Source organism: Trichoderma reesei (assembly GCF_000167675.1).
Source record: "Trichoderma reesei QM6a unplaced genomic scaffold TRIREscaffold_13, whole genome shotgun sequence".
NCBI classification, from domain to species: domain Eukaryota; kingdom Fungi; phylum Ascomycota; class Sordariomycetes; order Hypocreales; family Hypocreaceae; genus Trichoderma; species Trichoderma reesei.
The window spans coordinates 163730-189914 of record NW_006711160.1 but is presented as its reverse complement, the minus strand read 5'-3'; the positions used below and the strand labels follow the sequence as shown (position 1 = coordinate 189914).

At 56.9% G+C, this 26185-nt stretch overlaps 7 protein-coding genes across 7 annotated transcripts; 3 read left to right on the top strand and 4 right to left on the bottom strand.

The window, feature by feature from the left end:
- Positions 1-1812: 1812 nt before the first annotated feature.
- Positions 1813-4381, top strand: TRIREDRAFT_64261 (uncharacterized protein; the record flags this gene model as incomplete). Its single annotated transcript, XM_006966551.1, has 4 exons — positions 1813-2260; positions 2363-3060; positions 3301-3980; positions 4045-4381. 4 exons carry the CDS (start codon positions 1813-1815, stop codon positions 4379-4381), a joined length of 2163 nt encoding a protein of 720 aa, XP_006966613.1.
- A 2846-nt stretch (positions 4382-7227) lies between these two features.
- TRIREDRAFT_22661 (uncharacterized protein) lies at positions 7228-11068 on the top strand (the record flags this gene model as incomplete). Its single annotated transcript, XM_006966419.1, has 4 exons — positions 7228-7241; positions 8277-10009; positions 10063-10563; positions 10622-11068. The coding sequence occupies 4 exons, from the start codon at positions 7228-7230 to the stop codon at positions 11041-11043; spliced, it is 2670 nt and encodes an 889-aa protein (XP_006966481.1). The 3' UTR covers positions 11044-11068.
- An 856-nt stretch (positions 11069-11924) lies between these two features.
- Positions 11925-12556, top strand: TRIREDRAFT_63952 (uncharacterized protein; the record flags this gene model as incomplete). Its single annotated transcript, XM_006966550.1, has 3 exons — positions 11925-11964; positions 12164-12275; positions 12457-12556. Coding segments are annotated over 3 exons (252 nt in total), but the record flags the coding sequence as incomplete, so codon positions are not given.
- A 560-nt stretch (positions 12557-13116) lies between these two features.
- On the bottom strand, positions 13117-15218 carry TRIREDRAFT_108715 (uncharacterized protein; the record flags this gene model as incomplete). Its single annotated transcript, XM_006966466.1, has 2 exons — positions 13117-14139; positions 14235-15218. The coding sequence occupies 2 exons, from the start codon at positions 15216-15218 to the stop codon at positions 13117-13119; spliced, it is 2007 nt and encodes a 668-aa protein (XP_006966528.1).
- Positions 15219-16027: 809 nt separating this feature from the next.
- Positions 16028-17026, bottom strand: TRIREDRAFT_108714 (uncharacterized protein; the record flags this gene model as incomplete). Its single annotated transcript, XM_006966465.1, has 3 exons — positions 16028-16527; positions 16679-16887; positions 16968-17026. 3 exons carry the CDS (start codon positions 17024-17026, stop codon positions 16028-16030), a joined length of 768 nt encoding a protein of 255 aa, XP_006966527.1.
- Positions 17027-17448: 422 nt separating this feature from the next.
- Positions 17449-19982, bottom strand: TRIREDRAFT_79229 (uncharacterized protein; the record flags this gene model as incomplete). Its single annotated transcript, XM_006966464.1, has 5 exons — positions 17449-17772; positions 17881-18068; positions 18152-18334; positions 18426-19525; positions 19593-19982. 5 exons carry the CDS (start codon positions 19980-19982, stop codon positions 17561-17563), a joined length of 2073 nt encoding a protein of 690 aa, XP_006966526.1. The 3' UTR covers positions 17449-17560.
- Positions 19983-20581: 599 nt separating this feature from the next.
- TRIREDRAFT_108712 (uncharacterized protein) lies at positions 20582-25275 on the bottom strand (the record flags this gene model as incomplete). Its single annotated transcript, XM_006966463.1, has 5 exons — positions 20582-20769; positions 20828-23366; positions 23449-24661; positions 24769-24996; positions 25046-25275. The coding sequence occupies 5 exons, from the start codon at positions 25273-25275 to the stop codon at positions 20582-20584; spliced, it is 4398 nt and encodes a 1465-aa protein (XP_006966525.1).
- Between the last annotated feature and the right edge of the window lie 910 nt (positions 25276-26185).

The window sequence follows — 26185 nt, the reverse complement described above, 5'->3', positions numbered from 1 at the left end:
ATTACATGAAGCCGACACGCATTATGAAGCATGATAGAGCACTTTATACCTTCAAGGTAATCGGTAGTAGCTGCTGATTATTGATCGCTTGTTGTTGAAAAAGCTGAACGAACCGCATCACTGCGCAGATGCGACGAACCGAAATGTCAAAGACAGAGGCCTCCTCATACCTGTATTCCTAGACTCGCGCATCTGCAAGGGGTCCCAAACAGGCGATATGAAAAGAAATGTGCCGGGACCGCACAGCGCTTTCGTATTCGCATGAGCCTCCTTTCGGCCCTGTCATGAGCACGTGCTGCTCTGATCATGGTACATACCTACGTAGATGACTGCGCTTCACTCTTGATACCTTAGGTACCTACCTACAATAACCTGTACAAGACAGATGGCATGTCTCATCTGTATCCTGCAAGACGGGATGTCTTGTCGGAGTGTGATCACAAGCCATGTTCTACTGCAAAAAGAGTGAGGGAAAAGAAGGGCAGAAGATATAAAAAAAGTCATGCCATCTCCACATAATGTCGTCACGGGCTGTTGCGTCATGCAGCGTCTCTGGACAGGGGCTATTTTTGCACCTCCAGTGGATCGGGAGTGGTCCCTATCAGAGCCTAATCCCGGCTGGCCCTCGAGCTGTTTTCGGTGATTGAAATGATATAAGGAGATGCTGGTGTTGGGCGAAGTTGGTGGGAGATTCATAGGTAGCGGACGCGAGGGCGCTGCATAAGGTAGGTATGTAGTAGTAGGTAGGGAGATGAATAAGCAGAGAAGGATGATCTCTGTCTGTACCTGAGACGATCGATTCTGCATCCTTCACTGCCATCATCATCGCCAGCATCAAAAAAGCTTCGCGTCAAAAGGCTGGGTCGAGCTCCACCAGATCAAAATGCTACCTTATTATACTAGCTCCCAGCCCGTCGTCCCACAGACAAGCAGCCGCCAGCACTAGTTCGTCTTATCGATCCTCAGCCCGCGATGCTTCTCTGCCTTGTTGGGTTGGGTGAGTGCTGAACCAACGAGTGCCGTAGGCATGACTACTACTACGTATTGCAAGCAATGGTCCGATCTGGATGCCATCTGCAGGATCTCGTGTTTCTAGGTTTCACGCTGGTCAGATGTACTCCATGTAGATAAGATGGATGTGCATGTAGGTAGGTACTTACACAAGAGGTCTGGTACAACTAGGAAACCTTAGCGACAGACTGCCCGACATTCCAGCTGCTTCGACCACCTGAGCTCGAATTTACAGGCGTGACTTGGCGACGCTTGGCGGCCTCAGCCCCCGCCAGCCGAGCCCCCCCACTGCCGGCCGCTCCCTAGAATACAGGGCAGCCCAGCGTCCTACTACTGGGTACATGTACCTACTAGCACTGGGTGCTCACCTGCACGACTTTACCCGCCCCGCCTCGGCCGGGCTGTTTATTCCTCAGTCCATATTACTACTACCTACTACCTACACACCTGCGTTCATCGTTCGATATCGACTCTTCTCCCGCTCGCGCGCTCCTCCTTCTTGCATCCGTCCTACGTTTGTGTTGTCTTCTGTTCCTTTCAACGTGATTGATTCCCTGTTCTTCTGCCGCGTTCGTGCTCTTCTTCTTCTTCTTCTCCTCCTCCTCCTCATCCGATACGGATCTTCTCCTGTTCACCTCTCGTCCCATGACGTGTCTCAGCTCGCCGACGTCAGCCTCTCGTCCCTGAGGCGGCATTCCTTTGCGGGCGAACAAAAACACCACCCGGAGAAAGCATAACAGACCCAAACAAGCCAGAAAACCCGCCCCCTCTGCTGCCGGCCGACCAGCCGCGCTCCTCACGATGCGCACTCCACGGATCGTGATCCTCGTTCTTTGCATATCCACGTCCCTCTTCCTCCTTTTCCGCGCGGCGACAGCTTCCAGGACGCCCGCAGCCTCCCGATACCCCACCAGAGTCCGACCGACCACGTCCGTATGGGGCCTCATCTTCTACAACACGCCCTTCTCTCTCTTCCCCCCCAACGCCGCCATCAGCTTGACCGATGACAACAGCACCTCCTTCGCGGCCCGGCCTGCTGCCTTTGGGCCCCGGCTGCTGCCCAGCGGCCTGAGCGGCCAGCTGTGGGTTGGAAGCGGCTTCACCGAGGACAGCCTGGACGGCAACGGCGAGCTGGGCTGCAGCGACCTGCCCGGATGGGATGCTGCGGGTGCGAAGCATGTGCTGAAGCCGTCTTTTCACGGAGCTGCGCAGCACGGAGACGTCTCCAAGTCGAGCCGTCGCCCAGGGCGTGCCGGAGAGCTCCTCGGCTTGGACATACCCAAGAAGGACGCCGGAGCAAGCCTCGAAGAAGCTCCCGCGGACGACGGCACCGACAATCACCTCCACAAAGGGCCGCGCGGTTCCCTCACTCGGCGAGATTCCTCTACGTCTTCTCACGCCGATATCCAGTCGATCCAGGAGGGAGCCGAGATCAAGGGAAAGATTGTACTGCTGATGCGCGGAGGCTGCGGGTTCTTGGACAAGGTCATGTGGGCACAGCGAAGGGGTGCGATTGGCGTTATTGTTGGCGACAACATCAAGGGAGGCCCGCTCATCCAGATGTTTGCTCACGGCGACGAGGTCGACGATGTGACGATCCCCTCCGTCTTCACAGCCCGGACGACTGCGCAGCTGCTCTCTTCACTGACGCAACCCGGCAGCTTCATCGAGGACACGCTGGACGACAACGGCAACCCCGTCTTCAAAGTACAACAGGGCTCGAAAGCCAGGAAGAGCAAGAGCCCGGCTTCCAAAAAGAAGACACCATCCAAGAAGCCCAAGAGCTCAAGCAAGGAAAAGCGAAGCACAAGCGCAAAGAAAATAGAGGCCGAGGATCCGCCAATCAATTGGTTCTCGCGTCTCTTCAGCTGGGGCACGTCTTCTCGCGGCGTCCACAGCGAAAGCAGACCGCCCAGCAGTGGACAGCTGGACTGGGTCATGGTGGAAGACTGGAATGACGAGCAGGATAGCACCATCAAGCCCAGCACGGCTAAACCAAAGAAACAGCCAAAGCGACCCAAGGTGGAGGGCGACGACTTTGTGATTGGGGTTCAGGACTGGCGTGACCCTGATCTTCTGGCCAAAGCCAAGGTGGCGGCTGGAGGAGGCAAGGACGCGTCAGGCAAGTACAATGCCAAGAGCGGCGTCTCCGACCAGGATTTTGGCGCCGATGAGCCAAAGGGAGGAAGCATTACGCCGAGCAGCGGCGAATATAAGCTGCGCAAAGTATCTGCCGATGAAAGCGATGCTGATACAGCCACCGAGCTGAAGAGGTCTCCCTCAGCCAAGAGCCATGGCCTCATCTCGAGAATATTCGGCGACGACGAAGAGGGCGGCTCAGATGACATTGACGTGGCGGATGACGATTATGAGGACGACGCACCAGAGAAGGACGAAGACCCTGTGCGTCATGAAGGCCTCTGGGTTACCATCACGCCGACCAGCAGCGCTAGCCCATTCTTCGACACTCTGCTTGTGCTTGTCATCAGCCCCTTGGTGACGCTCTCGATTGTGTACGCCCTCTTGGTCTTGCGCGCGAGGATTCGAAGGAGGAGATGGCGGGCCCCCAAGTCCGTGGTCGAGCGTCTTCCAGTCAGGACCTACCACACCGTTGCCCGCTCGCCCAGCATGTCTCCCAGAGTGCCTTCTCCGGGCAGCGCAACGCCGACGACGCCGTTGTTGCAGCACAACAACAGTTCCAGCCCGCCCAGGTCGAGACCTCGCTCCAGGACGACCACTGGGGTCTTGGAAAGTGCAAACTTCCTGGCCCCGACTCCCAGTGACCTGTCACTGGCGCCGCAGAACCCTCGCCCTAGCCGCTCAGGGCACGAACGAGGAGCCGTCTCGGCAGAGTGGAAAAAGTACATGGGAAGGCAGGTGGAATGCGTCGTCTGCTTGGAGGAGTACATCGACGGCGTGAGTAGGGTAATGAGGCTTCCTTGTGGCCACGAATTTCACGCCGACTGCATGTGAGTTTCCCAATACTTTTTTTTTCTTGGTTCGCTGTGCACATGATACTGACAAGACGGGAAGCACCCCTTGGTTGACCACTCGTCGACGAACATGTCCCATCTGCAAAGGGGATGTAGTCCGCTCTTTGGCTCGTGGCTCGTGGGCTGGTCCTCGATATGAGCCATACCGTGACGATGGCGACGACGAAGACGATGACGACGACCAGGTAGCCGAAGGCTCGGGATATCGATCCTCCAGCGGCGACGAGGACGTTGAGCAGGGCCTCGCGGAGGCGGAGCCCACGGGGGCGCGTCGAACCAACTGGCAGGACAACCTCTTTGGCATGTTTCCCAGCGGCATAGGGGGCAGACGCCGGGCGCGGTCTCCATCCCCGCCGTCAGATGATCTTCGAGTTTGATTTCGTCGTCTTTTCACTGTTCAGAGCAAGGCTTAGATGGAGTTTTTCTTTGTCTACCTAGTGAACCACTGCACGCTACTCCCAAAAGCTGGCAGAAAGCTCATGCGAGCGCATCTCTCCTCCAATCTCAACTAAGCGAATATGCCTTGTTGTCAGGAACAGAAGCAATCACACGCTACGGCGTGTGGGCACAGGGGGGACCGGAGTTTTTCTTTGTATTTCCATTTGTTCATTTGGGACCAAGCAAGCATCGGTGGAATTCGTGGCCATTGATGGCTTTTTTTTTTTCTTTTTTTTCTATTGGGACGGCAGTATCGTTATAGGTTTCTCTCTCTCTCGTGTCCTTGCCGTGGTGGCAAGATGGATATGGCTACGTCCTCCTTGTAGGAAAAGAGTCAGATACAGGGGTGGCGAGGCGGCTTGTCGATGAGCGCCTGTTGGGGGATCGAATGGAAAGCTCAGATTATACCCCTTGTTTTTGATGATGGCAGACGGAATCTGTAGTTGAACTTGCGAATACCCTGTTGTGGTAATGGACGGGCATAACTGTGCGTGGGCTGGCTGACGTCTTGTGGTGTAATGTGAAGTTGTGGCCTCATCACTGCTGCTTGCTGAGCCGTCAGGGGCCAATCAGGAGGAGCTTTCCCAACATTGAACTCTTAAAGTACATCCATCGTCTTTCCATGGAACTGGCAGCACAGCCACGTCGCCGCTTCGGAACAGCTTGCTCGGCCGTGGACAACTCCTCTAGCTTGGGAAATCGTCCTATAATCATTCCGTCTCTACTTAGGTAGGTAGGAACAAATGATTATGCACAGCCTCTTCTTCTTCGGCTACGAAAGTGAATGGGAAGGCAGGTAATTTCGCGGGCCACGCGGCACGCACCCGGGGCGGAAAACCCGGTGTCTTGGTTTGACGGGGAAGGGCAAATCTGCCGTTGGGAGAGATTAGAGTTATCTAGAGTTTTGACCTTGGCTCTCTCATCTCGATTGTGGCGGTAATAGCAAGACAGCGGCCCCTCGCCCTTTTTGTTTTGGTGTGGTTGGATTTTGTTTGACAGGAGGCTTGGCCTTTACGATTTCTCGAGCATATTCGCAACCGCCAGTAAGGTACCTCTGAGAATTGGAAGCAAAAGGGGGGGGGGGCTGCTGCCTGTGATATAAGGTAATGAACGCCGAAAATGGGACATGCTCGGGGGGGAGGGGAGGGATCCCGTAGCTCCGCGCGGAAGACACAAGATGAATGTTGTCTCTCCCCGTCTGACTAAATTCTCTCTGTGTAAAGCAACTTTGTGATTTTCTAGCTCAAAGTATTAATATCCGTATGCTGGGATTCGGTTGAGCAACATGCATCATGCCAGTCCAGAAAATGCGCCGACTCGTTTCTCTCTCCTGGGGTTGCCAAGCAAACTCCGTTCCTTGACCATGCCATATTCATCAGCGGCACAGCTGTTCCTGGTGTGTTGGATTCGCAAAGTCAGAACGGATGATTGATGATCCATATCGTACGAGTTTCCCTCGTTTTTTGTCTTATAGAGTACATAATACCTACAGGTACCCATGCCTGGCCCCATACATAGTAGCAGCTTGTATAAGGTGATACAATTACTTTGTACATACCTCGGCGCAAGGGGCAGCTTCGTTTGAAACCCCTCCACTTTTGCAAGTATCCAGATTTCAGCCAATCAGCCTCGCAGCGCCCCCCCCCCCCCATTGGCCTCGCGCAATTGTTCTGATAATAATAACAAAAGGGGGGAGAGAGAGAAAATCGCATCCATTGCTACGTAGCAGAAGGGAAAACGGGGGGCCCAGCCCAGATCGACGGGGATAGGCAGAGAGGGTTCAATTGCTGTGATTGCCGACCCCCAGATGACGACAATGTCCAGATTCCAGTCCGCTACTTTGCATGTACAAGAAGGTACATACATACAGTACCTTCTACTTACGGTGGTAGGAGAACTGGGATTCGGAGGTCCAAAGGCCGTGCTCGTGCTGATGAATCCTGCCTGCAATGCAGCTGTGTTCATGTAAGAATGCGGTAGGTGCTGTAATATGTATATACGAAGCAGGGGATAGGTAGAACAAGGCGAATCAAGCGGTAGGGCTTTTCAGGGGAGGGGGGGGGGGGGAAGCGGAGGGTCCAGTTCAACGGACGGGACCCTTGCACACACACGTCGAGGAGACGAACAGACCCTCCCATCGCATTTGCGATCCATTCCATATTGCATCACGCTGCATGTAGTACGTACATACAGCTCCGTTCAATGCTGATGATTTGACACGGGTCGTTGTTTTGTGGTGGGTGGCATTCGCTTGGATAATATTTCATGGTTCGGTGAGCTAATGGTATTACACAAAAGGTGCCCAAGTGTTTGTTTGGCGTCGTTTGAAACCGTCGCGTGTCAATACGTGTACATACAACTACGTGGGACAAGTCGAATGGAACGGGACGGGTTTGGCCTTGATTCCCTTTCCCTCTTTTTTACTTGGAACTAGTAAATTAGATGGGCTGCTGTGACCGTTTGCCAAAATGCGGGGGAATCTAAGGGACCTGCCGGCTAAGATATGGACTGTATGTCTGGACAGTGGCTGCGACTGTAAACGGTCGATTGTTGACTGTGGCTTTGAGGGGGGATAGACGGGTACGGCTGGACCGAGGCAGGTCCTGACATGCGACCTTGACCAGTTGCATGTTTGACTCCCAACAGTGAAGCAGATGTAGATGAAGCCAGTTCTAAAAAGTTGTTGCTCCTCCATGTCGATTGATGCCGTCTTGCCGTTCCTCGATCAAGCATGAGCAAATGCTTGATCAAGTGGCAGGATCTACCTTGTCAGCCAGTATTGCCCATGTCCTGGATACTGTATGATCAGAAACCCCCCCACACGCGACGTTGGGATCCAACGAATTGCAAAGCAAGACCAGGCAAAATTGCACAGCAATAATACCAAGACAAGAGAAAAAGCAACGCAGCGCAAAGCCTCCCCCTTTGAGAAGAAAAGCAGCCCAGGGGACCATTGCCGTGCGAATAAGCTCCAAATGTCTCAGTTGCGCCCTTGCCCAGCATTCAATTGCACAAAAACACAATCAAAGAGATACCTTTCAGTGGAGCTGGGCTGTCCAAGCAATGGATCCAATCAGTGCAAGTGCAGGCACAGCAAGTGGCAGAGGGGGGCCACCTGACCGCTTCCGAGAATAGCGCCCCCCCAGTGCCGTCACTCTGCCCACTATCAGTTGTCCCCTCTACCCACTGTCAGTTGTTCCCTCTACCCACTGTCAGTTATCCCTCTACCCACTGTCAGTTATCCCTCTACCCACTGTCAGTTATCCCTCTACCCACTGTCAGTTATCCCTCTACCCACTGTCGCCGCCCACTGTCCACTAATTGATCCCCCCCCAGACCCCCTGTCCGCGCCTGGCGCTGCTCCGCCCGTGAGCAGCCCGCCTAACTGGACCCGGAGATCCGACGAGATCGAACCATCTTCAGTGGCCATTTTCGCTCTACTGCCGACGCTTGTCTCTTCCCTCAGCTCCAGCTGTTTCTCTTCTCCATCTTCCCTCTCCTCTCTCTCCCTACCATTGCCTTGCCTTGCCTTGCCTTGCCTTGCCTACATACACCTGCCTGTACATATTGCGTCTTTCGCCGAGGGCCCAGTGAGCCTTCACCGGGAACAGACTGCCAGTATTTCCACTCACCAACCGCTGCATCTCCTTCCTTGCTCCTCTCTCGTCCATGCCCGGCTCATGCGTCCTCGGCCGACCTCCTCCTCCTCTTCCTCCTCCTACTACTACTACTACTAGCACCTAGGTAGCTCACTCCCAGATCCGCAAGCGAAGGAAAGAAAAAACAAAAAACACACCCAAAGATGCAGGCCGTCGCGACGTCCCAGTTCCTCAGTGACGATGACATTGAGAAACTCTTCTCCGGAGCTCCCCAGTATTTTGCCCGCAGCGAGAGCTACTTCCCCGGCGCGCCTCACCCCAGCGTAGCCTTTCCGTTTGACGAGGAGCTCGAGATCCGCGACCTGACGGACCATGTCCAGATCGAGTCCAAGGCCTGGAGCGGCGTCACCGTCTGGCCGCACCTCACCCGGGACGTCGACCACGACCCCGAGGCCAAGAAGGAGGCCGAGGAGACGCGCAGGGCCCATTTCCACGTGCGCTGCGCCGAGCGGCCCAACATGCTCAGCATGCAGGGCCTCGAAAAGGGCACCATGGGCTACCAGGCCGCCCTCGAGCTCGCCGTCAGCGACTCGCTCGAGGAGGAGCAGTTTGGCTTCGAGAGCCTCGGCACAAAGGCCCGCGCCGTCGTCGAGGCCCGCGAGCGCATGCTCTCCCGCGATGGCTGGCTGCACCGCCTGCCCCAGACCGAGCTGCTGGACCGGCTCAAGCGCAACGCCGACGTCTACCGCAACAACAATCTCCGCAAGAAGCCGTCGCTGGAAACCTACAACGACCTTTTTCACGTCCTCATGAGGCCCAACAAGATGGTCATTGTCGACAAGAAGGACCCTCACAGCCTCGCCAACCAGATCAGTGCCCTCCTCAAGTGCCTGGGAGCTCCCAATGTCTGGATCGACCTGTCGCATGTCGAGTGGCGCGTTCGCCTCGGCCAGATCCTCTGGGGCACGCCGCACGGCGACGAGCTGGACGACGATACCGCAATCGTCGACGCAGAGAGCGCTGCCGAGAGGGCCGAGGAAAAGTACTGGCTGCTGCTGCAGATTCTGGTGTCGTCCGAGTTGCTCGTCCGCCTCGACGCAATCACGGACGGCGAAGAGTACGGGCAAGCAAGCTTCAGGGCCATTGACGTAGTCCAGTTCGAGAGAGCCGCGAATGCTTCCGTCAAGTGGTCGCTGCTCTTGGCCCGCAGCTGGTTGAAGAATATCGAGATTGTGCGCGAGGAACATGCATCGCCCGTGCAGCCAGAGGTCCGGCGTGGAAGCAGCGGCATTGCGCCCGGGTGGCTGGCGTCTCTGGCCAGCAAGATTTCTCTCCACGACCAGCACAAGCACGGAAACCGGCCGCCGTCGCCGCCTCACTTTTACACCATTCGAGGCAGATTCGGTCAGCGCCAGGTCGAGGGCCTGACTCACTTTGCCAGGAAGCTCCAGTGGCCGGGCATCGACGCCTACGAGAGACGCATTTCGGAGAGCGTACGTAAGATGACAGCCCCGTCGTCTCTTATGCCGCCGACGCCCACACCCTTGAAGAAGGTGCCGGAGCAGGACTCGTACTTTGGCGCTTGGGACGTGACATGCCAGCGCGGACACCATAAGGAGCGAGCCCACGCCAGGCGCCGCCGGATGGCCGCGGCGCTGCACGAGTCCGGCTGGCTCTCCAAGTCGTACGTCTTTGGGTTGATGATGCCGGGTGATGCCGTGAGCCACTTTCTCATGGCGACGCTGCTGGAGAACGATAGTGAGGCCCTCTCCAGGATCGGGTCATTTGCCAACCTCAGCAGCGGCTTTGTGTACCACGAAAAGAGTTTCTGGAGCACGTCGTGCATTGTTGGCAGAGTCCTGGCCGCCGGGAAAGGGTCCGCCGAGTGCATGGGATGGATTTCGACGGATATAGTTCCCGAGGGAGTAAACGAGGGATGGATCAATATCGATGTTCACGATGTCGCCTGTGAGTGTTGACCACCGTCAGCAAGATGTCCCCTATACTAAACTGTGAACCAGCCGACATCGCGCAGCTTGGAAAGAAGGCCAGGCTCTGGGGCAAGAAGCGAATTGAGCGCGAGTCGTCCATCCTTGGAAATGGCCAAGAGGAGTCTATCCTGCCCGCAGATTTCATCATGCCTCACGAGAACAACTACTTGTCGTCTCCCCCGGGGGTAATTATCGAGTTGCAGTCGCTGGAGCTGGGCACGCCGATAGCAGAGTGCGTCCACCCGACGCCTCTGGCAGAAATCGTCGTGACTCCCATCCATGAGAACCATCGGGCTCCGGATCTGCCTTCGTATCCAGCCAAGATCAACTTTTTCGTCTCCATCGACGGAGAGAAGACGGAAACGGCCTCCTTTTCGCTGCTGTACGACATCAACTTTGTCACGGCACACCCGTGCTCCCCTTCTTCGCGGGTCAGGGTTCTGAAGAGCCCGTCGAGCCCGACACTGCGACAGATTGACTTTGACGGCTCCCAGACGCTGGGTGTCGGGTCTCGGTCCATGTACCGAGCAGGTTAGTTTATGCCCTGAGGAACCACGGCATGTGCTGCCCATGCTAACGAGAGACGCAGGCCATCCCTTGCACAAGTATTACAACTACACGGTTATTCACATCTCGGAGCTCCTGCAGAGACGAAACGCTGAGCTGTCGGATCTCCTCACGCCGCCCAACGTGCAAGCTGCTCCGAACCAAGTGCTGGTGATTGACTGCATCACCAGTTTTTCCTCGGCGCCGCAGTCGCCCGTGCTGGATCGCCTGGAGTCGCCTGGCAGTTCGCCTATTGAGCGAAAGGGCAGCTTCTCCGCCGCGGCCAAGATGCACTTTGAGTCGCGGAAGCGCCAGTTTGGATCCGACATGGAGATTCTCATCCGGGCCCTGTGTTCGGAGAAGGGTTGGAACGCCATCATCAGCAGGAGGAAGCGAGGGTGCCTGGCCTGCGCAATCCGCGAGGCTGGCGCTCTGGGCTGGAAAGTCATTATCCGAGTGCCATGAGCGTCTGCATTTCACAGAGAGAGAAATCCCCACAGGTCATTCTTCCTCAAGGAAAAAAAAAAAAAAAAAAAGACAAAATGGAGAAGAAGAAGAAACAGGCAGAATACCTGCCGCAAGAGGAGGACAAAAAAAAAAGAAGAAGAAGAAAAGGAAGAACGGAACGAGCAAGAAATACCCTTCTCTCACGGAGTTTTTATCTGGGCAACGACGGGAGTTTTCGGAGCGTCTGTGCAAGTCAGCCCTGGTCTTGTCTGTTTTTCTGTCTGGGGTCTGTTTTATTTTTATTTTTTTTTATTTTTTTTCCCTCTTTCATGTGCTGAGCGAGCGAGCGCGCGGGCAATTTGATGTACGATAGGTAGCAGCCTCTTGCGTTTGAGCCGTTGGCCGAATGATGGGGTCGCGGGAACGACTTGTGTGTAACAATGAACCTGGTTTTATCGTTTGAAGACGCGCATTTCGCATGTCGACTGTGCAAGAGAGAAGGAAGAAGGTCTTTGTCAATAGGACGCTGAATGCAGAGTATCAGATTCAACTGGGATGGACCTCCGAGTTGATTGTTCCGTGTCTCGTGAAATCTCGGAACCGGCCGTGTGAATCTGGAGGAGGTTTGTGGAGCATCCGAGACCTGGATCTAACCCGCAGTGCGCTAAGCCCTGTCTGGACGGGCAGGCTTAGTCAACAACAGCCTGTTGGAGGGGGACCCGGAACTTGTTGAGCTACTAATACTACTAAGATAAGATAGTACTCGCTGGTGGTTCTTGAGCTTGTGCCTCGTGGCCCATTGGCGCAGCTACATCTCCAGACCCCCAAGACTCTGCCTACCTACCTATTTGTCAGTCTCATCTGTCTATCGCGAGCCATCACAAGCCAAGTCGGACACCATGGCGCCTGGAACCAAAGACATGCGACGGGCGGACCTGAGTGAGTATCTGCCAATTGATTCCCATCTCCCGTCTCTGCGCGAAAGGCAATACATACGGTTGCGATGCTGCGACGCCGAGATCCCTACCAGAGCAGTCGCCTCCAATTGACTTGATGGAGATGGAAGGATAAGATGGAGAGACAGAGACAGACAGACAGACAGAGAGAGACATGTGCTGACGATGAACTCGCATTGCAGTCGTCCCGTATCAGGAACCCGTCGTCAAGGGCGAGGTGACGGATTTCTCGTCGACAATGTCCTCGACGCTGCCCATGGCGGCCATGTTCATGCGCAACAAGTTTGTCGGATGGTATGCGCCCCCCCCCCTTCCTTCACTTGCCGCACCCACGGAAACAAGACGAAGCTATAATAAGACTTCGAAATAAAGACAAAAACGATGGAACAATACACAGGGGACACGATTAATAGGGGGAGGATGGTCTTTGATCTGATTTAGGGCGCCAAGAGGCTGACGGTAATTTCTTTTGCAGGATCGCCGTGGTGTTTTCCATTCAGACGTGGTTGGGCGAGAGCGAGGATAGCAAGAAGAGCAGCGGGACGCCTGGGTACTTTTCCGTCGGCATGTCTCGTACGTTTTGGCCCTTTGAACTCTTTTCTCTCTCTCTCTCTCTCTCTCTGACTTTGACGATGACAATAAAAACGGTTGTGCTGACTGTGGTGGTTTGGTATAGTCCTTGCTCTGGCGGTGACGTATCTGCCCATGTTCATTCCTCCTCCCGGCGCGAAGACGGCTCCTCCGGCTCCGGCGCCGCTGCCATGATTGACATACACATGTTGGTTGAGGGGAGATTGATGAAGAAGAAGGAAGAGAGGAGAGATGCAGACTGCCATCTGGTGGGGATAATGTTAATAGGGTAACTGGCTCTGGACAAAAGTTCAAACGGCCTGATGGGAGGCGTTTTCGAGGGGAATAAGGGGGGGCGACGAGCGACGAAGCTTTTGATGCTTGATGATGCGCCATCAATGTACATATAGTAAGCAAATCAGACTTTTTCCAATGTTCTACCTACTTCATTATAGGGGTATCAACGTATAACGCCAGCAAATCAATTCCGAGTCAAACACACAAGTCAACCGTATCAAGACATTTGACCCCTTTTTCAAACCTCTCTCCTCCCACAGTTTCTACCCTACTCCAACCCCAATGGAAAGCGCCTCACCTGCGGCTCTTCACCCAGGTTCATGGCCTCCCACTCCTTCACGCCATCTTCCTCCTCCTCCCTCTTCCCCAGAGCAGCATCACAGACGTGGTCCCACGGCCCGCAGTCTGCTCGGCAGACAGTGTCTTTCTTAGGGACGACGCCACTATGCAAGTAATCCGACACAATCTTCCACGTGCACCGGCTGGGGGCACTGCCCCAGGCGCTGTGCCCAAGCGACTCCTGAACGACGACAGCCGAGCCGGGATGCTCCTTGGCCATGGAGCGCGCGGCCTTGAGCGGCGTGACGGGATCGAAGCGGCTGCTGAGGAAGAGCAGCGGCGCGGCGGGCTTCCCGCTGAAGAGCGGCCGGGCGCTGTGCCTGGGCGTGGAAAAGGGGCCCCGGAAGGACCAGCTGGGGCGGACGGGCCAGGAAGAGCACGTCATGCGGATGGAGGCCCAGAAGACGCCAAAGACGTCCGACTTCTTGCCTTGCTTCTTGGCGTACTTTCTCCAGAACTTGGTGTTGCGGTCCGTCACGTCCTCGCCGTCGCTGCAGAGCACGGCGAATCCGCCCTCGTCCTTGGGATCCGGCAGCAGCGACAGGCCAGACGCGCCGTTATGATGATTCTTGGCCGCGGCCGCCGCATGGCAGGCGTCTGCCACCTTGGGGATGCCCGAGTCGGCCCAGCTGGCGACGCGGGTGAGGTTGCCCTGCATGCCGTGGAAGAGGGCGAGGGCGAGCGGCTGGAACTGCTGCCGCGGCCTGTACAGGGCGCTGCCGACGACGCGGAGGACCTGCTCGCCGGTGAGGCGCATGAGGGCGCCGTTGGGGCGGTAGATGGGCGCGGGCGACTCGTCGAGCGCCTCGACCCAGGACCAGAAGCGCTTGCGGGCTCTTTTCGCGTCCTTGTCTGTTTCGCGGAACGGGCAGAGGGCGTTTTCGGACCGGAAGCAGCCGTCCCAGAACTCTTCAAAGATGGCGTCTGTGTCTTGGAGGTTGGTCATCCAGCCCTATATCATCATCATCATCATCAGTCTTTTGTTACTTTGCCATCATTTTTCTCATTCATGGGCTTTTTCAAAAGGTCAGGGATATTTTGACTTACGTCGCCTTCAAAGTAGTCCGTCGCGTCTGCAACGCCGTCGAGGACCATCCTGCCGACGCGGCCGGGGAACATGGACGCAAACGTGTTGCCCAGGACGGTGCCGTACGAGAAGCCAATGTACTGCAGCCTCGGCGTGGGATCGTCGTCCTCCTCCGCGCCATGTCGCGGCTTCTTGTTCTTGTTGTTGTTGTTGGCATCCTCGGCCTTGGGAGCAGGAGGAGCAGCAGCAGCCTTGCGCTTCCGCAGCTCGGCAATCTTGTCGACCATTTCGACCATGTCGCGGGCGACGCTGGGCGTGTTGACGTACGCCAGGGCCTCGCCGGCTTCCCGCTCGCAGCGCATGGAGAGGGCCTTGGCGAGGCTCAGGCCGTTGATGATGGCGCCTTCGCCCGAGGTGAGGGAGCCCTTGGCGTGGTCCTGCAGGATCCAGGCGGCACGGGCAAAGTCGTTGTGGCCGAAGCAGTCGACCGGGTTCGTCCTGCCGATGCCCCGGGGATCGAACGAGACGAGCTCGTAGTGGCGGACGCCGGGCTTGTCGACGAGGACCCTCTGCAGGGTGGCGCCGTTCTTGACGAGGTGGTTGATTCCGGACGCGCCGGGGCCGCCGGGGTTGACAAAGACGCTGCCTCCAAAGGTCGGGTCGTCGTCTGGCACGGCGGCAGGCAGCTTCACCATGGCGATGGCGATGGTGCGGTTGTCCCCCGCCGTCTTCCAGTCCAGGGGGACCAGCAGGCGGGCGCACTGGAACTTTCCATCGTAGCAGTCGTGGTAGTCGAGCTGCTGGCTGGGGAGGATGGAAGACCAGTCGGGCTCCTGGATAGACGACAAGGGGGTTTGAACGGAGGAGGATGGGGCAGGCAAGGAAGAGATGCCGCTGTTGTTGCTGCTGCTGCTGCTGTTTGAAAATAGGGGGGCGAGGGGGGATGCGGAGAGGCTGGCTGCGTTGAGCACCAGAGGGAAGAGGAGGTGACGCAGGATAGCCATGGCGTTCGTTTGACTGTGAAGATGGGAAAGAAAACAAAGAGAAAGGCAAGATGGAAGTGATGGAATGTGTGAGTTTTGGTATTGTGTGTTTGAAGAGAGGCGACAAGTTTCCGATCAGTTGCTTGTGAGGGTGAGTTTGCGGAGACAGATGTCAAAGAGGGAGAAGATGGGCGAGGGCTCCCCCTTTTTATATCAATGTCTCCGGCATGGCTTGGGGTACAATCATTCATGTGTCTAACCATGCCGCGACGCATCAAGGTAAGGCGGCATTGAGGCTATACAGACTTTTTATACTTTGAGGCTGGTGGCGGATGGGTAGTGAATGATAAGGGGCATATGAAGAGAAAAGAGGCGGATGGTATCAGCCAAAGTAGGGTTAAACAGACATTTAAACAAACTCAATCTGTACAGCTCAGTGTACTTTGGTTTCCCTTCTTCTCTGGTATAAATTGACTTCCGTTAATCAAAGTCGCTTCGCTTGGGCAGACTCGTGTTTCTCTAGCTGGCCAATCTCCTCCTTTCTTCGGGAGCGGTACGTCGGAGGACTCAAGCCTTTGTGATAACCATCTCTAATCGAAAGCAGAACCAGGCAAAACGTCGAGTGGAACGCGTCTCTATTCAACTGTCTTCTCATGTCGTAATGCATAAATTCGTGTCTTTGTCGATCGCGTAGAACATCTCCTCCTGTAGACTGTCAACGGTGGCAATCGGCCCTTCAGCCGTCAGCTTGGCTTGCATGATGGCTTCGACCAAGCTTTTACCGCCTCAAAGCATGCATGAAGCGCCATTCCCCCAAACCAGAATAGCACTCAATTCCTCTCCCCCATCCTCGCCTCACTCTCCTCCTCCTTCTTATCATCATCATCATCATCATCATCATCATCCGGAGGCAACTCGCTCCCGAGCTCAATCCTCTCCGCCCACGACCATCCCATGCCCCCTTGCAACGTCTCCTCATCCATCACCAGCTCCCCCTTTTCTCCAAACGTAAAGACCCGGTAATCCGCGTTAAAGTACCACCACCCATTCACGCCGTTGCGCAGAAACGCAGAGTGCGTAAAGACAAGCACCAGGTCCTCGGGCCGCTCGCGCAGCTTCTCGAGGCACCGCCGGCCGCGGCGCAGGACGGCAGAGCGCGTGTACCCAAAGAGGTGCCTGGCGAGGGGGGACGCCGTCTTGTCGGGCCAGAGGGGGTGGATGGCGGAGAAGTCGTAGCTCGGGGAGGCGAATTGGTGGGCGGTGTGGTTGTCCGGGATGAGGACGAGGCTGGGGATGGGGGTGCCGACGTCGCAGGGCTTGTCTGAGATTTCTGTATACGCGTTTGTATGTTGGTCAGTTCTGTGTGCTCTTTTGATCATCTTATCCTTTGATATTGACAGTTTCATAGAAGAGAAACTTGATGGCTGCCTGGATATGAGAAGTAATCTACGAGACCAAGTATTTCAAACACAAACACAAACCTTGCCAGTCGGCATCAGCCTCAATCTTGATCCCTCGCTCCTCGACAAGCCAGCCAGCCGCCAAGCTCGCCGTCTGAAGCGTGCGAATCATGGGGCTCGAGATGATGGCGACGCTGCCCTTGAAGGAGGAGAAGCGCTGGACGAGGCTCTGCCGGAGCTGCGCGCATTGCTCGATGCCGACGTCTGAGAGGACGGGATCGGGGATGGAGCTGTCCTGTGCAAAAAAGACTTGCGCGTGTCAGCTTTATTGTTTGTCATCCATGATTTTCGGGTCATGTTGGAGGGTTACGTATTGGTTTGGTTGTGCAGGGCCTGGGCGTGCCGGATGAGGACGACTGTGGGCGGCATTTGCGATTGGTGGTGGTGGCTGGTGATGTGAGATTCGATTGGTGTCTTGATGGTGTTTTGATATGGTGAAGGTTGATTGATTGGAAAGGAAATGAGGTGTGTGAGGTTGAGTCACTGCACGGTGACCTCATCCGCTCAGGCACACGGCCAATGACGGCGGCCACCTTCAGCGCTGTTGGCACCTTCTAGCGGCTTTCCATATGAATTGATTGATTGATTAATTAATACCAGTAGAGGTGTGATGCGACGTCACTTTTGGTCTCGTTTTACCTGCATGTACCTTATCAGATGTGTGTGTGTAGACCAATTGAAGCTTTCTACCAAACATCACTCACTGATAGACAACTTCATGAACTGCTTCTGTGAGACGAATGATGGTCAAGAGAGGCAGGAGATCAATGTTAAATGGAGCTCAACTTTTTGAATAATGCTCTTTCTTGGACGAGTCTATGGTACACATTGTGATTCTACATCCGCCAATCCATAACCCCTGATACAAGACATATCTATACAGAAAACCACACGCCTCCAACTCTACTTGGACAAAAAGCTCTGGAAAGCAGACTGATCAATCACCACATTGCCCACCGCCCGCAACCTCTTCCTCCCCTCCTTCTGCTTCTCGAGCAGCTTCCTCCGCCGCGTGATATCGCTCGCGTGCAGCTTCGCCAGGACGTCCTTGCGGAACGGCTTGATGGTTTCGCGGGCAATGACCTTGTTTCCTACCACGGCTTGGATGACGACCTCTAAAATACGCCAACAGACGTCAATAACAAAACAGAACTGCGTAATTCCGCTGGAAGAGGAGGCGAAGAGGTCATGCAAGAGATGGGGCGAAGGGGGGGGGGACGAACCAAACATTTGCCGGTCGACGTGCTCTTTAAACTTGGTCACCCACTGCCGGCCCAGACGATCGACCTGCGTGGCATGGACAACTCGGCAGATTGCGTCGACGGGCTGTCTGTTGACGAGCAGCTGCAGCTTGACGAGCTTGCTCTGCCGCCAGCCTGCGTCTTCGTAATCGAGCGTCGCGTATCCCTTTCTATCCAGCCATCAAGTCAGTATCACCCGGCACGATGAATCCCAAAGAAAAGGGCTTGGAAGAGCGGAGAATGAGAAGCTTACGAGACGCCTTTCAACTTTCCAAACAAGTCGTCAACCAGCTGCGAGGCCGGAATGTCGTAGACAAGAATCACCTGGTCCGTGTGGAAAAACTCGAGGCTCTTTTGCTCTCCGCGGTTGCCCTCGCAGAGCTCAATCACGCGGCCAAGGTACTCTTCCGGAACGGTAATTGTCGCCTTGACATAGCTAAAATCGAGAAGCAAGAAAAAATCAAGTCAGTTATAGGAGGCCAACAGCTGTGGCAGGTAGTAGTAACTGGTGGGCCTCGTCAACTTACGGCTCGTATAGCGTCGCGGCTCTGATGCGATGATCGCTCGCATCCGGAAACAGCGCCGGATTCTGCACAATCTCCTCCGTCTCGTCCGCATACACAATCTTGGTCGGCACGGTAGGCTCCGTGATGATGATGCTCCGGCCGTGCTCCTGCCTCAGCCGGTCCTGGAACACGGAGCAGTGAAGGCTGCCCAGGAACCCCAGCCGCCATCCGGACCCGAGAGCCTCCGAAAAGTCCTTTTGCAGCGTCACGCTGCGGTCGTTGAGCACGAGCTGGTTGATGCTGTCGGCGAGGCGGGTGTAGTCGCTCTGGTCGGTGGGGAACGCCGCCACGAACACCATGGGCTTGGGCTCCTCGAAGCCCGGGCACGGCTCGACCGTGTCCTCGTTGCCAACGGTGGTGAAGGTGTCGCCCAGCTTGGCGTCCTGGATCCGCTTCATGCCCGGGTTGAAGTACACGTAGCCGACCTGGCCTGCGCGGAGGACCGTCTGCGGCGTGGCGTGGGGATACTGGATGCCGACCTGGCCGACCGTGTACTTCATCCCCGTGCCCAGCGACACGACATTGTCGCCCGCCCGGATGGTCCCGTCAAACAGCCTCACCAGCAGCACCACGCCCTTGAACGTGTCGTACCACGAGTCCACCAGCAGCATCTTGAGCGGCTTCCTCTCGTCCCCGACAGGATGCGGGATGCCCTCCACCACCGCCGGCAGCAGCGCCGCAACCCCCTTGCCCGTCTTGGCGCTCACCAGCACGGCCTTCTTGGGGTCCAGCTCGAAGCTCGTCTCCATCTGGTCCAGCACGCGCGGGATGTCGGCCGACGGCATGTCGATCTTGTTGATGACGGGCACCAGCGCCAGGTCCTGCGCAAAGGCCAGGTGGAAGTTGGACACGGTCTGCGCCTGGATGCCCTGGCTGGCGTCGATGAGCAGCAGCGCGCCGCCGCAGCTGGCGTACGACCGCGTCACCTCGGCCCGGAAGTCGACGTGGCCCGGCGTGTCGACGAGGTGCAGCAGGTAGTCGGCGCCCTTGTGGTTGTAGATCATGGTGCACGTCTGCGCCTTGACGGTGATGCCTCGCTCGCGCTCGACGTCGAGTTTGTCCTATATAAGCAGATAATTAGCTTCCTTGCTTTACAACTCTGACTCTTTGGATTTGCCTTGAACCCACCAGAATCTGCTTGTTCGCATCGCTGGCCGAAATCGTCCCCGTCAGCTCCAGCAGCCGGTCGCTCAGCGTGCTCTTGCCGTGGTCAATGTGCGCCACGATGCAAAAGTTGCGGTACCGCTCAATCGGGATCGCGGCGATGCGCGCCTCGAGCTGCGCAGGCGTCGGCTTTGCCTGCGAGGCGTACGTTCGCCAATGTCGCAGAGTCGGCAGCCGTCGAGTCGTCGTGCTGTTATAAGTGGTCCTGGTCTTGTTTGAGTAGAGGCCGAAGCTGCTGTTGCTGCTGCTGCTGCTGCTGCTGCTGCTGCTGTGCCCGCCACGGCTGCCGATGGATTTCGCACAGCGCAGCCATTCTCGAGTCCAGGCTCGTCCGGCTCTTCCAGCCAGGCTCATCTGGGCATCCACGAAGCTTGCATTGGGCGACTTTGCGGTGTCACCAGGTGCGTTGGCTGGAGTTGAAAATAACTAGGCAGGCAGTTCGGCTTCGGAGTCGTTGTTAGCAAGACACAAAAATTGAGGTCAAAGTGGGCGGATTAGTTCCGCGCTGCCCCTCTTGGCTACCGCACTCTTAACCTACAATATCATTCTCCAGGTCAATCACCATCATTGATACCTATTTCATGACCATTTCTTCAGATTAAATCTTTCAGATGTCTTCTCGCTTGCTGTTCGATCATGTATCCCGTCTCTTCCAGAGAAAAGACGCTTCAGGAAAGAGAGAGATATATATACTATAAAATACACACATGTATGCCTTTCGATGTCTGGATCACCAAAGCAGCCAACCTCCTCTTGATATATAGCAGGCTGCCGCATGTCCGCAACTGAATTCCGAACAAACGCGCCTTTTGCTGCTTCTCATCGTTCCGTCGTCATGAACGTTATACCAAAATCTCAGATCAATTATCCCGCCTCTTGCTCATTAGGTATCGCATAGGATAAAACACACAAGCTTGCTTTCAATGACAAAAAAACGGTCTCCTTCTCTTTCTTCATGTCATGACCCATTCGCTTCCTCGTTTGAGGAACTTGTCCAGCAACAGGCCGAGGTCGGCCAAGACGAATCGGCAAATGTAAAAGCCAAAGAACTCAGCGGCGTGCCGGGTGCAGAGCTCCAAGCCGACCTGAGTCTTGTCCGCAAGCCGCAAACCGGGGTCGTCGACCTGCCTTGCAATTTGATCTGCATCATCGTTAGCTTGCCGTCACTGTAACCGGTATGCGTATCGCAATATGCTTACCAACTGCCTGCGCAGCGTCAAACAAGCGCGCGAGAGAGCCCATGTAGCTCGCATTGGGCCCGATGAACTGAACCTGGCTCACGTCTCGCTTGGCCGAACGGCTTGTCGGTTTCGGCGTCATGGGCACCGTTGCCAGCGTTGAGGCCTCCTTCGTCTCAGCACTGGCGTTGCGGCTGCTGTACGACCCTCCCAGCCCGACGCCCGACGTCTTTGGCCGAAGCCGTCGCCAGGAAAACGCAGACGCCTTGCCAGACACACTTCCTGATCGCGGCACGGCTGAACCGGGGTCTCCTTCCATCATCGAGGCGTCTTTGAACAGCAGACCGGAACCTTGAACGCCCACTTCGTTTCCAAGCTTTCGGGCCAGGACCGGCTGTATCTGCTCCAGAATGCCCTCGAGGGCTTGCATCTCCTCCAGCACGGCATCCGCATCCAGAGTGTCCACTTTGGACAGCTTCAGCAGGGCTGCAGTCAAAAAGTCGCAGTTGGCAATTTTGTCCTCCACGTTCTTGATCTTGACACCTTTGACCCGCCAGACGTCTCGCGGCACGAATAGCTTCGTACTGATGTAGCCACCCTTGGGATGCACAAGTGTCTGGTATAGGCATCGCATCAGCCAAAACGGTCGCAGCATGAAGTCGTTTGGACAGGGTTCCAGAGGCACAGGGACGTCCATGGAGACAACAACGGGACTTCTGGGACTCTGCGGGCTTTGGGGGCCGGCAGCCGCCGCTGCATGAAACTCGTCGTCAAACAGGTGGAAGCCAACACCGGCCGCTGCCTCCATATGATCTTTGAACGACGCGAGCAAGGGGGTCGGCAGCGCGGGCACGGGCACGGCAGGTGCCTTGTTGAAGGGGTCATTCAGGGGGGTGCCGGGGGAAGCATCCGAGCTGTCGTCCAAATGTGAGACGGACATGTTCCTGTTCTTCATGCTCCTCAAGCTAGAAGACGAAAAGTTCTTCCGTAGCCTGTGGATAGAAGGCGAGGCATTCAGCACATTCTCTCCTTCCAGAAGCCTCTTCTTGGCGGTTGGCGATGCGGGAGCACTGAGTTCGGATGGGAAGCTTTCTGTCGGTATCGGTGGCCTTACAGGCTGCGCGCTCGCCGTCCGGACGAGCGTCTCGGGCGGCGGCTCTTGCGTGCTTGGGGAGATTTCGTCGTCGTCATAGACCGACTTCTGGGTTTGTACAATGTTTGCCGTCTCGATCTTGAGTTGCTTTGGATTTTGACCAGGGCGTCCTGGTGGCAGGTCTGGCAATGCGGATGTCGGAGGGGGGGCTGCTGGCTGCGAGGCGTTGGCGGCGTAGGCCTGAGGAATGGGTGGCCTCTGCGACAGGGCAGAAAAGGATCGGACGCCCGAGATGAAATCCGGCCTCGTCTCGTCCTCGTTCCATGCATCCTGCTGCCTAGCTGACACCTGTGTGCCATTCGGGTTTTCCATGGTAAAGTCCTCAATGGCAAAGTCGCGTGTAATCTCGTCCAATAGTCTCTCCTCCTCTTCAGACGAGTCGTCCTCGTAGAATCCCTCGGCAGTATACCTGTCCTCCTCCTGCTGGTGCTGCGGATTCTGTGAGTGCGCCTGTCGGAGGTTGGCCAGCTCGTCATAGGCTTCCTGCTCCGTCTGTCTCGCTCGTTCGCGCGCCATCTCCACCTTGTGCAATACGCCTGCCATGCTATTGTCCCCCCCAGCATCAATGGTCCCATAGTCTACAGAGTCCATGGGCTCGTAGCCGTCGTCGTAGGCAGCCTCGATAGCAGCGTCCAGCGCCGTGTCAAACTCGGCCTCGGTGTTCCCGCTCACGGCCCGGATATGGCGTCGACGGTAGCCAAGCGAAGAGGTGCGTGAGTGTACAGACGACGCTGTTGAGCCTCCCGACTCGTCAATTGGATCTAGCCATGAGTTTTGGATTCCTCCATCCACATGACCCTGGAGCTCGTATGAGGATAGGACAGTCTCGCTGGGCTGTCGTTCGTGATGGTGGTGGTTGTGATGGCGGTGATGTTGATGGTAGTCTTGATGGTGGTCTTGATGGTCGTGCTCTTGCTGGTACTGATAGGGCTCGTGTGGTGGCAGTTCGGCAAACATGTCGTCGTCATGGTCATGCGTCTTTACCGGCGACTGCGAGCGAGGCGAGAGTGGGGGAGGCGCATACTGGCCCTCCTGATGCTGTGCGCGAAGATCATCGGTGGACTGCAGCCGCCTGGGCGACCTCGGGGCCCGAGAGAAGGACGACTGTAGCAGACCCGGTTCCAGACCGCGGTTGGGCTGCAGCCGTTCAGATGCCGTGTGACCTCCCGACTGCTGCCACTGGTTGGGCGCTGCTGCAAAGGGAGACGCGTTGTCTCCAGCGATGTAGCTCACCACCCGTGCCGTCTCAATCCTGGGAGCTTCATCGCCCATGTCGTAATCCTGGGGTATGAATATGGACGCGCTGTACTCCTCGCTCTCTGGCCGCGCCGGCAGAGCCTTGACGGTCTCAACCTGCCAAGGGCCCAACTGATCCAGCTCATCGATGCGGCTGGTGTAAGTTTGGTGCTACAGATTGAAATTGTCAGTTCCAAGTGATCTACTAATGACAGACAACGGGCTCGACATTCCGGTTGCCGCCGTGACTTACAATGGCTTCGAGCTTCCGCTTGTCCTCATCTCCCGGTGTTCGGTCAAGCACCTGCTGCAACAAGTCGCAAGCCTCGGCGTACGCTTCTCGAGCGCCTTCGAAGTTCTGAGCATTGTCGAGCTGAACTGCGGTGTTGGCCTTTTGCAGGGCACGGGAGAGCATCGCCTTCTGTGAGGGATTCTTCTGAGCTCGGGGCTTGCCCATGTCTCTGCTGCTCTTCCCCGAGTGATCGCGAGAGTGGCCGCGAGGGGCGTAGGGATCGTGGCTCTGCTCGTGCGGCATTCTGGCAGTGGACGACGTCGTGGTGGCGGCAGGGGTTCCGTAGGGGTTCGGCGACATGGAGCGTAAGGGGCCGCTCTCGTAATGTCTCATGGACATGCTCGACTCTGCCCTCATGAAGTGCGACAGGGTGGGAGTTGCGCTGCGATCTGACGCGCCAAAGTGGTTGCGATCCGGTCGACGGGGTTTCGGCGGCGCTCGGTGACCTGAGGGATCGGGGACGGCACCGACTACGGCCTCGATGCTGGCGCGACTGGTAGTCGAGCTGGTGTGGGAGTGGTAATGCTGGTGTTGGTGCTGATGATGGTGGTTGTGCTGCTGGCGGGAATGGGAAACTGAGGCCTGACGAGATGCATAAGGAGGCGTGCGACTCGCCGGGGACGAAACGGGCGACGTCGACGAGCGGTTTCGGGAGCTGGCGCCCTGCTGCGGCGATGCTCCGGTGCTGGCGCCCCTGGTGGGATGCGACGACGGGGTGGATGGCCGCTTGACGGGGGGGTGCACGGTGTCGCGATGCGTTTGACGCAGCAGATTGCCGCTGCCGCTGCCACTGCCGCTTCCACTGCCGTTGCTGCCGCTGCTGCCAGAGGCGGAATGCGAGACGGGATGGTGATGGTGAGCTGCGGCGGCGGTCCTGGGCGAGGGCAGGACGTGCGACGTCTGGACCAGCGACGACTTGCGCGGCTGGTGGACAGAGGCAAAGACGGAGCGCGGGACTGGCGTGATGCGGAGCACGGGCTCGACGCCAGGAGGCTCTCGCGACGGGGGATTCAGCGATATTGGCGGCCGCGGCGGTGGCGATGTCGGTGCCGAGGGCGCGCTGGTGACGGTAGGCGAGGATGAAGAGAGATTTGGTCGGCTGGCTGCGTCTCCCAGGCCGGTGATGCTGCGGTCGCCAACTAAGGAGGGCGGTTGCTGCATGCTCTGGCGCTGGCTATGGCCAAATCAGGTTCGTACGACGTGCAGCACTTGCAGTTGCGGTTGCTGGACTGGTGCGGGCTGCCGTCTCAGCCAATGGTCGCCTCTTCCGGCCAATCTTACTCGTACAGCGTGGGTCGGGGGTCGCAGTCGTGGGATTGGATGTATTGCGCGCGTGTGGCAGCCGGCCATGACCTCGAGACAATGGCGGGTTCTTCTGTCTTTGCGGTGCTCACGAGGCTGATGCGAAGGAGGAGAGACAGAGAGAGAGAGAGAGGCCACTCAGCGGATCGACAGCACTCCCAGCAACGGGCCTGTGCTGAGCGGTGCGGTGCGGTGTCGTGCTGTCCTCTGGGATCCGTCAGTACCTCAGTCGTCCCTCAGTCAGTCACTCACTCACTCAATCGCTGCTGGTCCTCGACTGGGAATACTATCGGGGATTTGGACGTCCCTGGCGCTGTGGATCGTGGGGAGGCAAGCGTGGGAGTTGCGGAAACGCAGGTCAGGCCGTGGTGGTGCATCCAATTGGCCCGGCCCAGGTACCGGTACCTCGTGCCTGAGCCTCTGTGCCTGTGCCTGTGCCTGTGCCTGGCGATGGCCCTGAACGAACCGCCCACAGCGCTGATCCATCTCGCTGCAGTGCTGGTGAGCTGCAGTGAGGCGGGTGCCTGTCTGGTGGCTCACCGCCCGTGCCGGCCACCGCCCTGGAGCCGCCAGTGTTTAGTGCATCAACGGACCTGACTGTAATTTCGATGCGATCGTAGAGGTACGCGTCCTTGCTTGGGTCGTACGGTAATACTGTACATAATACCTCTTGTACTCGCACCCATGAATGCAGTGCTACGGGGCACCGTGCCTGTAGCAGCGGCAGAGCAGTACCTACCTAGGTCGTGCGATGCATCTTGTGCCGCTCGCAATCAATGGAGATACCCATCAAGGTCATGGATCGCACAGGTACAGGTACAGGTGCAGGCACATTGAGGCACTCGTACAGGCCACTGGTCCGCCCCGGCTAGTGCCATTACCGCTGTCAGGCCCGCTGCCAGGCCCCGGAAGCCCCCCTGGATGGCGCCCAGTTCGCTTGACGCTGCGCCAGATAGTGCTGCGCTCTAGTGGTGCCACAGGCTAGGCGGGCAATCACCTCCACCTGCGGGCAATCAATTGCACCCACTGCCGCTTCCTGGAGCCCTTAAAACCGACCCCTAACCCATCGCGTCTCGTCCCCTTTTTCTAATTCTCGACCCTCGACCCTCGACCCTCGACCCCTGGACGGGTCCTGGTACATGTTCGTATGAGTACCGAGAGGGAAATGCCAGCCCAGCCTATCGCACTCCCCAATTGGATCAATGCGGGCCCTCACCTGTTTGCACCTCATGTTTCCACCCGTTTGGCAGGGAGAGTGAACCAGCCCTGATTGGCCCTAGCGCCCCGTTAACGAATAAGTGCTCTCTTAGTGGACACAATCCCCCATACAGTCCTATCGCTCTTTGCCCAATGCCGCAAGTGAAGGACAGGGGCCGCGATAAAGACGAGCTGATGC